Source organism: Haemorhous mexicanus, chromosome Z, assembly GCF_027477595.1.
Source record: "Haemorhous mexicanus isolate bHaeMex1 chromosome Z, bHaeMex1.pri, whole genome shotgun sequence".
Classification (NCBI taxonomy): domain Eukaryota; kingdom Metazoa; phylum Chordata; class Aves; order Passeriformes; family Fringillidae; genus Haemorhous; species Haemorhous mexicanus.
The window spans coordinates 52,423,512-52,441,843 of NC_082381.1; the positions used below are offsets into that span (position 1 = coordinate 52,423,512).

General features: G+C 37.2%; 1 protein-coding gene across 1 annotated transcript in view; it reads left to right on the forward strand.

Annotated features, from left to right (window-relative positions):
• Nucleotides 1-18,332, forward strand: part of FRMD3 (FERM domain containing 3) — a 130,898-nt gene that overhangs the window by 55,442 nt on the left and 57,124 nt on the right. The window contains exons 2-3 of the mRNA XM_059836781.1: nt 2,100-2,204; nt 15,066-15,108. Of these exons, the coding sequence (XP_059692764.1) occupies nt 2,100-2,204; nt 15,066-15,108 (148 nt within the window). The remainder of the gene's footprint in view (nt 1-2,099; nt 2,205-15,065; nt 15,109-18,332) is intronic.

The following is an 18,332-nucleotide window of genomic DNA, read 5'->3' on the forward strand; positions in this document are numbered from 1 at the left end:
CTTTTGTATTTTTCAGACTTTGATAGGACTTTTCCTTTTGAGGAAAGTGTTCTCTGTGTTGTCTCCAGGATGCCCATACTTGTAACTGGGTACAGCACAAAAAAATGTCAGTGAATGTAGCCACTCCTAACAGTAAACAAGTTGATTTTTAAATGTCTTGAGGCTGGAAGGAAACCTGTTGCATCTAGGTTACATGGGAAAAGGTAACAATGCAGGGTGTAAAGCACGAGGTTGCATGAGCACAAACTGAACCGACAAATTGTGTTAACATCCTTTGACAAAAGCTGTTTAAAAATAGGGAAAAAAATTATGGAAGCACCATGTGCAGACAAGGCAGAGACATCTCCAGGCAAGTAGGAGAGCATGGAAGAGTGCAGGACTAAAAGTTATAGGGGATAGAAGGTGGAGACAGGTAAGAGTAGGGGAATCAGGTGGCTTATGCAGTAGCATTAGAAACAGAGGTGGGCACCTCTTTTCCTCTTCCTAGGAAAAGGAAATCTGTAGAGAAATTGGCAATTCCATTGTGGCTGGAAGTGAATTTGGGAGGAGAGAAGGTCCCTATGGCAGGCAAGGTTAAGCCTGCAGGAGCCTCAGCATACAGAAGGGCAATGCATCTCTCTGTCAGGGCCTTAACTGAGGGTGCTTTTTATTTAGTTATCTGTTTGCTGAGTGATGGAGACCAAAAAACAAGCAACTGCATCTACATGATGCATCCTTATTAATTGTAAAGATAAGAGAACAAAAATTTAGTTCACAGATTGCATTATTTTCTAACTCTCCAGTCTTGAAGCCTGTCTCATTTTTCCTGTGGGAAGCAGTAGATCTCACCAGACAGTGGTGGTGCCCAGACCATCACTTCCTCTGCCCTTGAGAGTATGACCTCCAATAGGGCATGGTGCTGGTCTGGGCTCAGCTACTTCTGTGCAAAATGAATATGCTAGCAATACCCAGCCTTGTAAAGCACAGTGAGATATATAGAGGCTGTCCCTTCAATTTTGCTTGCCATGCTCTTTGCAGCTTAAATGACCTCTTAAATTCTTAAAAAAAAAGTTTGAACAAGGCATAGCATTAAAGTTTTCAGGAAGTAGTTTGGAGAAAAACAATTAAGTATTATTTTTATATAAAGTGATTTCATGTCCTGTGTAATGTCCATTCAGTAGACATTAAAGAGCTGAATTCAAATTGTTTCATGTCATCAAAGGGTAGAGACTCCTGGTCTGCAGCAGAGAGGTCTCAGTGCAGGACAAGGGTGGACACATAGAGGGGAAAAAATGCAGAGACCTGACACCATGGTGTAGTGTAGCACCTTTGTCTGTTTGGAATGGACTATTTCAGGAAAACAGCTTTAGCCCATGCTAATAGTGGTACAAATCACATTTCAGGAAAAAACCCGACATGAACCTTCACATTAGCTGGATCAGAAGAAATGTGAAAACTCGTGTAAGATCTCCATATTAGGCATTGGATAAATGAAAATAGACCCACATTCTTGAGATTGAAGAAAACAGAAAGAAAGAATGAAATTGTTAGCTAAATATCATGTGTAGCAGTAAGATTTGGCTGTGGTTACCTAGTGACAACACAAAGATGAAAACTTCTCTTTCAGTCATTTAGGCATTTGTTCTTTATACAGATGCTTTGACTTAATGGAGGGAATTAGTGATTAGACCTCTCTTGCTGTGGGCACTGTGTAAAGATCCAATAGAGTACTCACATTCAGATCTGCTTTCAAATTTGGGGGATAAAAAAACACAAAGTGTTTTGAAATTCTGTTTATAAATATTATGCCATTATATCATCTGTGGAAATATGATTGCTAGTAGTATATTAAGTCTTATAAATTTGTAGCCATTAGAGCAGCATGAGTTTTCCTGAGGTAGGAGTAGTAATAATATTTTCTTAACCAATCTGTGAATGTGCAGCGAGTGTATTGATCATTACTCTCTTGAGTCTTAGAGAGACAATAAACAGTTAAATCCTTGTCCTCATCTGAATAATAACAAATTTCATGTATCATTTTCCTTGACACTTTGTACAGATTTATAGACAGCAAATTCAGAATACTCAACATAATGTTTAATTTCTTTTTCTTTTTGCAGAGGGAAACCAAGGGTCAGTTTCTTATCGATCACATCTGCAACTATTACAGCTTGCTGGAAAAAGACTATTTTGGCATTCGATATGTTGACCCTGAGAAGCAGAGGGTAGGTATATAATATCTGACTAAATTTGCCTTAAAGTAACGTTAATTGATGTTTTTTTTAAAAAAAGCATGTATGTTCTGATGTAAAGTTATTTATCTCTGAGGATTTGTACTTGGGCTGTAATCTGTAAAGGTTCCTAAAATGGCATTATTAAATTAATTTCCCCCTCACTTAATGTATTTATTATCATACTATTGTTATATTATTGTATATTTTGATTTGTGTAGTTCTGGGCACTAAAACTAGAAAAGAATCTATAGGCATGTCTCAGAGTCAGCACAGAGCAGCTCTAGGCTCTGACTGTGCGCTGGAATTTGGGATTTTTAGTCTTCTCTTAGTGTATGAATTTTGGGATATGTAAGAAGAAATCCTATTATGTTTATCAGGTAAAAGCAGTTATTCTGTTTCACCCGTCACTGAGTACATGGACTTAAAATCTGTAATACAGAGAGCAGGTGTGATTTGTCAAGCTCTGACAAATTGTTCAGGCTGGTCCTCCCTATAAGTGTCTTTACATTTCTGCAATAAAATTCTCAGGCCTGTGCTGTAGACATTTTTGTGTACAGTAATTAATCATCTTTCCTAGGTGTTAGGTAGATCTGCAGGTTGTATTTTATAGGAAGTTTGCTGCTGCTACCCCCACGTGGCTTCAGATGACTTTCATTGTATGAGAGTAGAAGAAAATGGTGAGAATAGAAAGCAGAAGACCTCAGATATTGAAATTCAGAACTGTTTCTTCACCATGTTGTCCTGCTGGTCTCAGTATTAAGACTAGATATGTGACTTTAAATATTTTGGGTACATATAACGACAATTAATCTCTAGAAACAATTATCCGTTTGAGGCTTCTGTGATTTAAGATGAAAAAAATAATTTGGCTGGATACCTCTTTCTACACCTTAATTAATTTTGTCAAAAATCACAGGAATTGGGGTATCACCATCAGCTCAACCTTATAAAATTGCAAAAGCTTTGCACAGCTACACCAAATAGTTTCCATTGCATCCCCCTTTTAAAGTGAAAATAATTAACAGTCTCACCAGTGCTCTTAATTCTTCACAATCATAAAAGTTATAGAGATGTTCACCTGCTTGGAATTGATAGGATGATTAGGTTGGGCTAATAATTGGGCTATAATTAAGTAAGACTTAATAAACACTTACTTCCGTTGGGTGTTTCTCTGACAGTCACTCAAAAAACTGCAGAAAAGTTATTTTACTTAATGGAAGTAAAGACGGTCTTTTAAAAAAACCAAATTTTTGTCAAAATAATTTAAAATAGTGATACTTTAGAAAAAAACTCCAAAACCTGAAACTGATTGTGATGCTCATTATATCATACCATATGTTGTTCCCATGTTTCAAAGAGCTGTTAGCTATATTGTTAGCTAAATTTGCTGCACTGTCTTATTCATCTTGGCTATACAGTTGTTTTACATCTCGTAGTATAGCTAATTTAGTGCTAAGTTTATGGAAGTTTCTACAGAAGCTAAAATTTTGTACTGCTTAGCAGCACCAGACAATTAGAGAAAAAAAATTATGTTCTTACCTAAAAAACCTTGTGTTTTCATTTCCCTTTGTATCCCACAACTAGAGAATACTGTTGCAATCTGTTGTCTCAACTGGTCCAGTCTTCAACTGGATTTTGTTAAATGGACTTACGAAACTGGAATTTCCATTCATGCATTTTTACATGCTGGTTTTCAATTGCTCTCATGTTTTCAAGCATATTGATAACGTCTCTCTATTTATATTAAATTCTGTCATGAATTTAGACATGATTTGTAAGGGACCCTTCTTCGTACAGACTTAAATGCTTTGTTGATGAGTTGAAAGCAATGTACATTCTTCTCTTATGTAACAAATCATAAAAATAAGTTATTTTTATATTCAGTACCTCATATTGTCACAAACATCTTCCTGGAAGCCCAAGAATTCCTTACTTCTGCACACCAGCAATTATGTGAATATATAATAATCCAGACACTCCCACACAGCTCCAGACTTTGCCACCTCATGGTTACCTCAAAAAGTTAACTCTGTCCTGGCCAAAACCAGGACAGTTCAGTAAAAAACTAAGGAAAGTACAGTTTTGAATTTATGAGGAATGTGACAGTTTTCCTCACTGTTTTTATTTTAGCAGTTGTGTGTTTAGATGCCTGGAATTCATCTAACAAAAAAACATCAGTAGTTGCCTAGGTATGTGGTTAAAGAGATAAGCCGTAGTAAGCATAAGATGTGGTGGCGTCACAGTAGAAATGTCATATTACTGTTGCCACTGTGCAGGTAAGAGTACTTATAGTGCTGTAGAAGAAGTTTTCAAAGCTCCGAGGAATAAGTGTATTTGTAATTTGGTTGAAGGAATTTCCAAGATTTAGTGGGACCCTAACAGGTCCCAACGAAGAGAAAGGGGCACATGCTTTCCGCAGTACATTATTAGGGCTTGGTGAGATGTGTCACAGAGCACAAGCAGTAGCCCAGCAAAGATCAGTAGGTGGATTTCAGCAACAGCTGCTTTCCGAATTTAAACCTTGTGGTTTGGCCAAGCACAGTTGCTTTGAAGGAAAGTGATAGTTCATGCTATGCTAGTTGATAATGTGTGTGACAATGTACTTCAGTGTCCCAGATACAAATGAAAGGATGCGGGAAAATTAATAAAATGACAATCAACCAGTCTGGCTTCAGTGCATGACGTGGCTATGGTAACAGACAAAACTTTGTTTGCCTCTTAGAACTCCATTTGCAGGAAGGTAATAATATCATTAAGCTCTAATGAGACCACAGCTGCTCTGATCTAGATATCTGTATTCAAGAAAGATCAACTTAAATGAAGACAAAAAGAGGGAAGAAGGAGTATTATAAACATAAAGAGAGTAGAGAGCTTGTTTATGAGATGCTTCTAATAAGGACACACCCTTTTAGTGCAGGAATCAAAGGCTAGGAAGATAGGGTTATACTTGCATCAGAGTGTAAAATGAAAAGAAAAAGAAAGTTTAAGCAAGGGGAGTGGTTCTTACTGTAGTGAGAGCTGCACTGTCTGAGACAGTCCTAATGGAGGCAGTGGGGAAAAATCTTTCACCGGGTTGGTAAATAATTTTGGGAGAATTCCCTATAATTTTATGGAAGGAGTTTATATCGTATATTGGCAAAGATAGAGACTAGGCACCATCTTCTGACTGTTCTTTCAAACAGCATGTAATAGGAGCTGAAACAAGAAAGCCTAACTCTTTTTTAGGAGAGTTATTATTGATTCTGAAGCACATAGCACACAATGGCTGTTGCTTTGCCGAGTTTCTTGGAAGTGCTAAATGCCTCTGTTGTAGCATTTTATATGTTGCAGAATTTTATATCGACTGCATAGACTCTGTGTTTGCACAAAATTGGCCATATCAATGGTTCCAAATGAAAATACCAAAATCATGCATTTGATTCTGGCTTTTAGTGAATTATTCTTGATTGATTTTTTGAATAGTGATATATGAAAAAATAGTATATTATTATATAGTGTACACACACACACATACATACACACTGATATATATATGAAATATTATGCAGATTTATGCTGCTGGCATAGTCTAGCAGTGATGCTTGCCTCCATTTTATTAAGATTTAATTTTTTTTTTTGCAAAGGTTCCATAGTTGGTCTGAAAGCTAATTTGCAGTCCTTTTGTTTTATAATGAGGGAGCTCAAGCTGACAAAAATACCAGATTTAATGAATCCAAAATGTCTTCTAAATTTAGAGTATGCTACTAAAATGCTACTAGCATTTTGACTTAGGAGTATCAAAATGTTTGATTAAGTTTGAGAATTTAAAAAATTATTTGTTTCAATACTTCAGATGTTTAAAATTAAATGTTTCAAGATTTCTGTTTAAAGCATTCAGAATTTCTGACTGTGTAAAAAACGTAGAAAATGGAGCTAATTGCCTTATGTCAAAAAAGATTTGAAATATGGGAAAACAGCTGGTGTTTTATAGGTTATTTTTCAAGTAAGTAATAATACATATTTCTTCCTCTCCCCAACTCCACTTTTATAATAATCCTTTCTTCCTACATAAATAAAAATGTGTGTGTATTTTGGGCATACTTAAAATTTTTTGCATACATAAACTTTAAAAAATTTTCTATAGTTTTCCATATTCTATTCCAGACAAAAAAAACCCAAACTCTGGATGCCACTCTTAACAGAAGGCAGCATTGCCTTTTCTGTTCTATGGGAGACGAACAGTGACAATAAAATCAAATTGAATTAGCAGCCAAAAACCCTACGTTCTCCACCATGTTGTATCTTTTAGTGTCACATTTGGATGGTCTTCTGTGGAAACTTTGCATTAGTGTAGATTCAAAAATGTCAGTGGTGTACTAATAGTAGGCAGTAAATTGTAGTATGCCATTTTATGTCCAATGGTACAGAGAACAAAGGAGTTCCTAGCGCTCATATATTAACTGTTAACTTTTTCATGTGGGTTTCTGAGACAATTATGTGGGATCACACAGCCTTTCTCCCTGACACTAAACTGTAGTAATATTTGAAGCTACTTTTGAGGGTTTGATCTCTAACCTGATCAAATTTGACCAGGTGAGAGTTCATCCCTCTGCACTCAGCACCAGTGAGACCACACCTTGAATCCTGTGATCAGTTCTGGACCCCTCACTCCTAAAAAGATTTGAGGTGCTGGAGAGCATCCAGAGAAGGGCAACAAGGTTCATGAAAGGGCTAGAAAATGTGTCTTAGGGAACGGCTGAGGGATCTGTGTTTGTTTAGTCTGGAGGAGAGGAGGCTCAGGGGGAACCTCATCACTCTCCACAGCTCCCTGAAAGGAGGGTGCAGTGAGGTGGGGGTTGGTTACCTCTACTGTGCCAGCAGTGAGAGGACCAGAGGAAATGGCCTCAAGATGTGACAGGGGAGATTCAGAATAGTTATTAGGAGATTTTTTTCACTGTTAGGGTGATCAGGAAATAGGTTTCCCTGGGACGTGGTAGAGTTGCCATCCCTGGAGGTGTACTAGAAGAGTCTGGATCTGTTCCTGGGTGGTGTGGTTTAGTGATTAAAGAGTTATAGTGGTAGTGCTGGGTGAAGGATGGGACTGCATGGCGTTCAAGGTGTCTTCCAGCCCTGGTGGTTTATGATTCTATACAGTTCTCACGTGTTAAGTTCCTCTATGGATTCATGAAGGTGTGCTGCCACGTTGGTGGGTAGAGCCCTGTTATTTTTCTTGCTGAGGTAAACACTGAAGACCAAACCCAGCCCAGGAAATCTCAAGAGAATAAAGAGACACTGTACACTGTAAGATACACTGTAAGAACCCAGAACCATCATTTGGAGCTTGTACTTTTTAACAGTTTCAAAATGGAGCCATGCCTGGACGAGCAAGGAACTATTCCTGGTACCTTTCCATATGCTAGGTACCATATTGAGGCCAATTGTCACACTCACACTTGTGGAAATGCAGAATGGCTAATTCTGTGCCAGATACCCTGGGTTTATTGTGCAGTATCTTTGTGTTTCTGGACTGATACAAGATGAGAATAGAATGACAGAGTGGAGCTGCTGTTCAGAGTGGATTTCTTGTTGGAAGAGGCCATTGCTCTTGAGTGCAAGGGGAGATTCAACTCCCTTGTGGTAAAATATAGTCTTTAAGTCCCTTCAGAAGGGCACTTGAACAATGATTTAAACTTGGAAATACTTATTGCCTTTTTTTTTTTTTTGTCACTTCCAGTGGATAAATCTGAGCACATGCTTGTGATTTTGTTTTTGAATGTGGAAGTATGAGGTGGTAGTTTGACCAAGAAATACCTTGGAGCTACCCATGGTGTAGGTTGCAAGTGTCATGGAAAGGCTTTGTAGGATCCTGAAGCAACTGTTCAGTCTTATCTGTCACTGTGGAGATGTCTGAAATCATAATCACCCTCAAGCATTAAGATGCTTTGTCATGTGTGTCATGTGGGTGTGCTGCAGGGCTGTCTGGGATTAGCAGAGCAGGGCAGTGGTTTTAGCTCTGTGCTTGTATGAAAATAAAACTTTCAAATTAGTGAAACCACTCTATGAGTACACTCCCTCTATGCAGCTGATCCTGGTGGGTAGCTTTGAGTACCCTGGAATTTTCTGACTTTCCCAGAGCATAGAGCCTGGTTTAGCGAGGATGACACTGGACACTGTGGATTTGTTGGCATGCCTGCTAATTTCCTCCTAAAGAACTATTGTAGATAAAATTCTCATTTTGCTTTCAAGCTTAAATATGGTGAAAAATGGGTGACAGTTCTACCCAGATATAGGGGTTTTTTGATCAGATTTTATTTTATTTCATTTATTTCTATAGTAAGGGTGGTGGGGAGACCCATTTGTAAACCAAAGTCCATCACTTACAATTGACCTGGGCAGAATATTTATTTAACCTTACAACCTAAGTAGTACAGCATTGTGCCAGTATTTACTGGGAAAGGAAATTAGTCTCTGGTCCATTGGTAATTAATTTCTTTATCATGAAGAAGTGGTTCTGTTTTTAATGGGAGCTATAGACAAAATGTACAGCAGTTCCTCATCAGAGAGACCTTTGGAAAGGGTCACCAAATCTTGGGTACAGCTGATCTCTGCTTTGGCAAGAGCAGCTATTTAATACATATTTCTAATAATACGTCCCACAGGAAAGTGGTGGAGGTTGGCAGAAAGACACATCAGACAACTTGCAACCTCAGTTTAATGGAGTTATGTTTTTATGGAGTTGTAATACTCCACACAGTTAGGAGAAAAGATCAGTCTGGGAGATCTCCAGTCTCTGTGAAGGGGTAAAACAGAAGTATTATGTGCAGAACCCTAGAGTAACTGAGGTATAAGTTAATAAAAATCTTAATCCTTATCCATGCGTATGAACCTCTGCTCCAGGGCAGAGTTGTCACAAATTTACTGCATTTGCATGAACTCTTGCGGCAACGCTGCTTGCTGTGTGCTGTTCAGGTCACATTAGTTCAGAATAATAGAACTGGAAAAGGAACAAAGAAGGCTGTGAGAATTATATTTAATAGAATGGATCTCATCCAGAGCTGGAGTAAAAAATAATACGTCTAGGAAAAGAGGTGAGTGAAAGAGAATGAATAAGAGAGAGCCAGAGAGTAAGCAAAAGTGAATGAGAGAGAAAGAGATGTTGTAAAATAACTTGGAGAAGGTGATCAGGGAAAAGTTGCTCTGTAATTCTTAGAACTGAAACGCTCTAAGGTAAACTAAGTGTAAAGCCACTGGTATTGAGAAATAGTTTTTAGAAAACCATAGGCAGTAATAAAATTCATTGTAGCTGTCACGAATTTGAAAGAAGCATTAAAAATTGGAGTTTGGACAAATTGGTAAAAGCCTACAAAGATTTAAAACAAATTTTAATGGAGGCTGGGTAGAAAAAGCCCACTGAGCACAATGGGAGCTACTGCTCTTGTTCTTTCTCTAAGTGCTTGCTTCAGACCATTTTCAGAGATTAAGTGCTGAGTTAAATGGCATCATGCTTTTACTGGTAGAGCTGCATTTATGTACTAAACAAAAATTTGACAGAAACGACTGGTAGTGTGAAGAGAATGTATACATATGTATACATTTAATTCAGCAGAAATATTACTAACTAAATATCTTGTGTGAAGATTAGTAAACTTGTAAATGAAACCGTTTTATATGATCATATATTGATCATATAAAGATTTTAAAGCAAAGATTTTTTTCCCATTGGTTGTGAACCTGTTGTCTGTGAGAATGTGGTGGCTCATGTATTCATCAATATAGGCAGATTTTATGGCTAGATGTGCAGCTGATGTAGAGACTATGGATAAGTTCAGCTAGTCCAACACAGAGCAGTGATGTTTCAGAAATATGTTTAATAAATACCAGCTCGGAATCATATTCTGAACTGGTGATTCTGCTCCAGGGTATATGACTACCTTTTCTGGATGAGATAAATGTACCTTGTTTCTTCCTTATTAACATGCCACTAAATAACATCAGTGCTCTGATTTTGGAAAAAATACAGTGGAGCAGCTCTTTTGCTACAGCAGAACAATGTCAATATTCTTGATATAAAAGTTCTTGAAACCATGAAAAAGTGGTATTGCCCTCAGGGCATGAAGAAGGAGACACACATTATGCCCTAGGTCCTTTGGCATCTCTTGTACCTGTATAGAGTTGCCTGCTACCTGATTAATTCCCCTGTCTGAACTTCTGTGAGCTCTGGATATGTGTTTGTTTGTTTGTTTTTGCTTGATTTTTGTTTAGGGCTTTTTTTGGCAGGTGGTAACCCTATGTAAGTCACAACTTTGAAGCTAAAGCAAATTTACCTTGATTTCACTCTTCATTCAAGAAAAATAGTAGATATTAATTTTCAAGATTAATGTAGGGTGGAGTTTTCATCAAAATTAACTATTCTTTTCATTTTCTAGCAATGTTTCATATCTCCATTCTCCAGCTATTTTCTGTTGATTAAACAGTTTTCCAATCCAACCCTTGCCTGGAGTATTTTTGTAAAACCTGCAGCTTCTTCTGATTCTGTTTTCTGTATGCACATCCAAGCACTTGGGTAAGAATTGCTTGCCAAGTGAAATTTAAATATTCATAGTATTTGGCCACTTTCAGTTGCCCCCTCCTAACTGCTCCTCTTCCAAACACAGAGACTTAATCAAAAGCCTCTAGGCTTGGAAGAGATAAGAGAATTTGCTTTGCTTTGAGTGCTCTGAGGCACTGGAGCAGGTTGCCCAGGGAACATGTGATGGCCCATCCGCAGGAGTGTTCAAGGCCAGGTAGGATAAAACTCTGAGCAATGTGGTCTAATGACATATCTCTGTCAATGGGATGGGAAGTGGAACAAAATAATCTTTTAAGTCCCTTTCCACCCAGGCCATTCTTTGATTCTATCACTGTTTCCTTTTTCCTCACAGCTTCTTATCCTAAAACTCTTAACCCCGTGCTGGATCAAGACCAAGCTCAGTCCTCTCAGACCTTCTCAGTGAATGGCTTCATTTGAAACAAGTTGAAACAGGAGGAAGTGTTTTTTACCAAAAGCATATCAGTGCTCGTGGAGTTAAACTGACTTTCTAGAATGGTGCTGTTACCCTTGCAGGGTGTCCTTGTTCCCTCTGAGCTTTTGCTGTGAAAGCTGATAGCACATCAGCTGCTCAGCATTTGTGGGTAAGCAAGAACACACCTGGCCTCGCTAATGACTACTCAGCGCCACTTAAGGGCTGATCAGAGGTGAAGGCTCTATTTACAAAGTAAAAATTGCACCAGTCTGAAACAGCATACAGTTGCAATGAAATCTTAGTCAGAAGGCAATGTTCAGCATATTTTAGGATCCAGCACCAAAAGTGATATCTGTGATAGTTTGCTTACGCACCACTGGCACTTGAAGCAGCAAGACTCATTAGCTGTCCCATGACCAACCTTCAAGATTTCTATGTATCTTTTTCTCACCCTTCTGTTTTCTTTGAGGGCACTTGGCTGATCTCTGAGATACACAGCAACTACTGAAACCTCTTTTGGAAAAAAGATTAGAAATTAGTAGTGCTGAACATGAATCTCCTCTCAGGATGCTTGACAATGTATTAGCAGGATTAGGATCAAAGTATTTTCTTCCCCATTGGGTAGCAATCATGCTACTGACATACTTTCAATGAAACAAGAAACTCAGTCCCTGCAAGGATGATTTCTGGTGATCATTAGTTACTATCACACATAAAGCCAAGCTGGGTTGAGGGTGTAGGCCATCCTTCAATTAAAGCAGCCTTTGTGGACTACAATGTCAAATACACAAGACAGAGATGAAACTGCTTAAAATTGCTGGATTTTGTTTTTCCTCTCCCTGATTTGCACACTTTAGTGTTAGTAGAGAAATAAAAGATTATTGTTTCTAGTTACAGTTTTATACTTGAGTAGTTTTGTTTGGGTTTTTATTACAATAAAGGGTACAATAACTCATTGCAATGAACAGTTGAAAACATCTGTGGCCTGTACTTGCAAGGCAGTATGGCATGTGTATTAATGACATTTTTTTGCAGCTGAACATTTAAAATGTTCCTAAAATTTATCTTTACAAGATAATTTGAGGTGTTATATTTTCATTCACCTAAGATTTTTTTTTTCAAGAAAATTGTTAAAAAATATTGCATTTTGGAAAACCAAATACTTTTCAATTTAAAGTTTCTGCAGAAACAGCTTGATTAATTTATAGGAACCCTAATCTCCTCCTAACTATAACATATAATTAATCTTGGAATAAATATAGCTTGGATACTCTATAGTAGAGAGGAGGCACAGGTATTAATTATTAATAGTCAATGCTGTAAGGCTGAAAGATAAGTACTCAGGGGAAAATCTTTCCTAAAACTCAAATGGAAATATGCAAACAAACATAGGGATGGCTATTTCCAGAAACACTAGCAATGACTAGGTGTTTATCTTCCCCTGACAGTCAGAGAGCATTAAGCACCTAATTACTGCGTCTTTGAAAGTCTCCACAAATTATGAAACAACTCCTCTGTTTTCTGGAAGATTCAGCTGAATTGTGTACACAGTTGCAGTCTTCCACCAACAGAAGGTCACAGTAGAAATCTGAGCTTGTAGAAACTCCCTGTCACTTCCATGACCTCCACGTGAAAGCCTAGATTGCTTAATTGCTTGGTGTCTTTTCCACCTGTTTTTAACCCATGAAGGTCAGGTCTTAGTGATATACATTTGATTTTGGACATGTTAGGTAAATCTGCATTCTTGGGGGTTTGAGAAATTTCCTTCATATTTCCTCTCTTTCACTATTCACATGACTTATACCAGGGTTTCATATTTGCAAATTTGCTTTTTTTTAATCTCTGACTGCTTTGTTGTAGTAGGTAATTAACCTTTCCAAAAGTTCTAAATGCTGATCTGGTCTGTGCTGATATTCCAGCTTGGTATTTCAAAAAGAAATATCAAGAAAACTGTGTTGTGTTTTGCTAGATGAAAATTGTGAATACTCTTAACTTTCAGTTTCCTGGGAGCAGTACAGCATGGCTCACTGTCCAAGTCCCCCTTTGCTGTCTGAATCTTCATCTAGGACTGGCCTGATCCTGATGGATGAGGGGTGGGTCTGTGAAAAGTGGACTTGTTTATCTGTTTATCTTGGTTTCCTATCTATTAATTCATTCTGGATTTTGTACCTATAAACCATTGTGGACTGTATAAGAATTATTAAATCAGATTGTCTTTATCTTTTTATGAGCAACTCTCAGCCCCCATTATTCAGAGCGAAACATATAAATAATTTATATGTATTATCTAAAAAAAGATGAAATGAGCTAGATATTTCTGGTAACTCAGTGAAACCGTCATTGCTGATTCAATTCTGTTTCTTTCATCTTTCCCCCTAAGAAGAGAGACACTGGGAAAACAGAGTAGGTAAAGAAATGTTGGAGGGTTGTTGTTGTGTTGTGGCTGCTGTTTGAAGTTTAAGGTTGCTGGCTTTTTATTTTCTTTGTACCAGGGTACCATATCAGTCTCTCAGTGATAAGTGAACTTCAAATAGAAATACGTTGCAGAGCTTATCTCCAGTACTACTGTAGATTATGTGTGAGAGTTTCTGAGCAACCACAGATATCTGAAAATGCTCATTCGACAGTATTTGTTTTTTCAAAAGTTTTCTTTCAGAAAAGTAATTTGCGGTTACCTTGACTTCCTCTGAATTTTTGAGATGTCATAATTTTTAAAGTAATAATTTTCTGTCAGTTATTAACAACTCCTACAAAACATCTACCCCTGTCCTTTCCATGTAGTAGAATTACTAAAGGTTATGAGGAGAAAAGGTAGCCCATGTAGTATATTTAAAGCATTGTATATGGTTTAATAAATGCTCGATTTTCTTTTTGCAGTTGACCAAAGGGTTTTAGAGCTGGCATGAAAGGGTTATAAATCAAACCCCCCCTTAGTGCAAGGCCTTCCAGTGTTGAGTATGCTTATTAAAACTGAATGCTGGGCTTTTTGACCAGCTGCTTCCACAGCACAAATCTCATTTTACTGTGGAGATTTTTGCTTAAATGAAAAATACTAATACAAAAGCTGCTGGCTGTGGTCTGAAGTGGTACTTGAATATCAGCATGTTCTTTTGTCTGACAAAACATCCTCCTGAGCAGGTCAGCTAGTGCTAGCAGGGGATATGCTAAGGCTCTTAACTAAAATGTGAGCCCAACTTTCAGTTACAGAAGCACCTGAATTTATTTTATTAGAGAATTTAAAAAAAAAAAAAAAAAAGAAAATTTTTCTGCCAAAAGCATCCTTTCCTGTAAATTTATGCACCTACTGATAAGCAACCATACCTCTCTGCTGTAGATTAGCTATGATTAGGTTATTGTGAACATTTAACAGAAAAGTGCAATCTTTTTCCTTTGAGATTTTTAATTATTGCTAGAAGAGAACAATTGCCTTTGTCCTGTGTGTTTCGACTGAGGATATAGTACTTAAACATTCTTTGTAAGAAGCGTAGAAGACAACACTAATGTAAAGATGGCGTTAAAGTTTCTGAGTATTCTTTCCTGCTGTCTGATATGATCATTCTTCTGGAAAAAAATGGGTAAAAGTATGAGACTAAAATGTCTACTGCAAGCTGAGGACTACAGTTTGTAGTCCTTTAAATGTGTCTTTGAAATATCTGTCTTATTTCCATCTCAACTACATCTATTTCACAGGCACTGGTGATATCAAGTATGCTTATACTGTACAATTCCAGTATGGAGGTGCTTTTCTCATTTATGTATGTCTCAGTGAAATAAAATCCCTACTTCTCATTTTTGGTGCCATTTACATTTACATTACAAAAAGGCTGTTTTTGATCTATATTAACCTCTGCTCTCTGCTTTGTCTTTTCAGCACTGGCTTGAGCCCAACAAGTCCATCTTCAAGCAAATGAAATGTAAGTCTTGAAAGCTCATGTTTTTAAGCTTATTTTTAAATAATGGAAGTGTTGTGCTTCCATGCTGTAATTTAGACTAAGTTTCATTTGTTTCTCAATGTAAACAGGTCCTTCATGTTAGCACATGAAGGAGTCCTAAAAATTCCATGCTACCCTGATCTTAACATCTTACAGTGTTCTGCACATCAAAGCTTTTCCTTACTGCTCACGGCTACAGCCAGAGGCCAGCAGACTTGGGATGGCAGATCTGGTCAGAAGACCTGTATGTTCCAGCTCTCATTTTCACCCAGATGCCATCAGCCCCTGGGAAATGGCAATAAAAATGGAATGTGGCAATTGCTTCTGGGTCTTTGCTGGTTATCCCTCTTTCTGCTGCTCCTTGCTTCCTGGCAATGCAGAGCATTGGCTTGAGATCATTGTTTCTGTCCAGCAAACTCAAGTACTGTGGGCTAAGTGGTGAGCTTTCTGCCACAGGTGAACTTAGGATCAGTATTTTAAAAAGTGTCTTTAAAACAGGAATGTATTATTTTAATGATCTTTTTGAAATGTTACTGTCCTGCCTATGGTTTCCATTACATAGTCCAGCTGTGAAGACCTCTTCAGGAAACAGAACTGCTTTAGTACTCAGAAGCTTATATGCAGCAGTTTATTTGGCAATTCTGAACAATTGACGTGGCTCATTAGAAGTTGTGTCTTAGCTGCTACTTATCATCCATCCATCCATCTATCTATCATCTATCTATCTATCTATCTATCTATCTATCTATCTATCTATCTATCTATCTATCTATCATCTATCTATCTATCTTATGAAATGAAGGAGAATTTTATCCTCATATTGTTTGCAAACAGTTTTCTGTTTTAACAAAGAGCCTTTTGTGTGGGAGATAATGCATTTGCTTTAAAATGTGGTGAGGCTTAAGAGATTATCTAATGTTCAAAACCAGTTAATACTGGATGTTGACTGCACTATATGGAATATTTCAAGGAATTCTTCCACTAATGCAGCCATAATGCAATGTACACATACATGTATATATATGCCATTATGCATATATCTGGCTTATTCAATATGAACTTGTATATCTAGTGTTTAGCTAGCTAGAGTGCTATCCACTGATAATTAAGTTTAAAAATGTCAAATTAGAATGAAGTTGTGCTCCTCAACCGTGCTAGTAAAGAAAGAAAAGAGGGAAGAACAGAAAAATTGTAATGATTGTAAATTATCTTAATCTCTTGCTGCCTTCTAATATGTTATCAAAAGTAGAACAGCTTCCTGAATGTATCCCCTGCATTTATGTTACTGCTTTTACCCAACAAAATATAAGGGCTCATTCCTCTTGTGCACTTTGCATAGCAGCACATGCAGGGGCTCTGCCAACAGATGCGCTGAGAATGTTTTGACGTATTCAAAACAGCCTTTCCTGCATATAGATGCTGCCTAGATGTGATAGATGTCAGTCCATGAATTACGTAGATGTAGTGGTTTGATGGCCTCATCAGAGGATTTCTGTGGCTTTTGTGATAGAATCCTAATCAAAACTCTAAAACCAAATTAATACATAGCAAAAAAGCAAAATAAAATGTGTCTAGCATGAGCTTGTTTGTTGTGAAAAGGTGAAAAGGTCTTAAGAACAACAGACAAAGAGAATGAGATGTTAACGAAGAATTTTTGTTACCAGCCTTAGATTTAGGTCACAGAAGCTGGATTAACAATTTATGTTTAAAAATACTAGTGTAAGCTAACAGAAGAAGGACTTCAGTTGCTACAATAACCCTTTAAGGGGAAAAAAAAAAAGCTATTTATATGTATTTTGTACATGGTTAGAATCCATGAAGATTATGCTCCCACAAGTCTCAAGGACATTTTTTGTATGAATTTGGCATCAAGAACATTTTGATTTATTTTTCTAAAGAGAGGATATATTAATGTAGAAAACCAAACAATTTCTGAAGGAACAAGCTTAACTCATATTTGATCTAAAAATATTCAGTTTACTATGAAAAGGTTTAAACTCAGAAGAAGTTGTTATTGATACACACTTGCAAAACTTACCAGTGTCAGGTGGCACAAGTGAGGACTGAAATTAGTAGAAGGTAGAAAGTCTAAAAACTGAAGAAATGAAGTGACTGGTTAATAGCACATAAGTTATGTATATATGACTCCTGGGAGAAATGATGGCTGAAAGCTATTCACAGTGATTGTACTAAATGGAAATCTCCTTTTATTTCTTTGCATTAAAGAATTCAGGAAAAAATGAATAATTTTCTCTGATAATCTCTAATGACTCAAAAAGTTCTAAATTCAGTTGAATGCTTAGATTTACATAGAATTGCAAAATACTTGCATATGTGCAGAAAAAATTTCAAAAATGTTGTATTCTAGAGCTCAGCTACCATTTGTGTAGAGCTTCCTTTTCCTCCATCTCAGCAGCAGGATTTTCAGTCTATTTATTCATGCAGCTCAATATTGACAAATATTTGGAGCAGTAAAAGTTTGACTAGTAGAAGTATTCTAGTATACATTTTATTAGGTACTAGCTTTCATGGGCCTTGGTAGTACATTAATCACTCAGGCATAATCCCTCTATAATCAGGTTGTAGAGAACTCATAATCTGGCAACAATACATCTCTGTCTGTGAAAAAGAATGTCATTTCTTTGAAGCTCTGATGTGCCCATAGGATCTTGTGTGATGTGCTACAATTTCAATTTCTTTGGCTTTGGAAAAAATTGCTCTAAGTTCATATTTAGTAACATTGGTATATGACGGGAAAATCTTCTAAAATTTTCTATTTTGTCTTATGACATATGAAACTATAGCTAAATGTGTTCTGGTGCTAAATGTCTTCACACAAAAAGAATGAAGGCATGGCATCTTTTTTGTCTCACCATCTACCTTTGCATTTTCCATTGTCATTGTAATGTTTGTGTTTTAACATGACGTGTAGGTCTGTGCCTCAGCCCTTTTTACCACTGATTTTGCCTGAGAGAGGAAAATTTAGTTTCTGAGAAATGTCCTGAACCACTGCCAGTTTTATTTGTACAAATCAAAGCCAATTGGTGATCAGCAGCTGCAAGCAGTGTGCTTCCAACAGTGTGACAGAAAACTCTCTGGAAGGTTGCCCAAGGAAGCTGTATCTTTGTGGTTCAGGATACAGAACTTCTAAGAGAAATTTTTCTGTTCTTTTGCATGTTTTTGTGTATACTGTTGTTCTCTCCCAA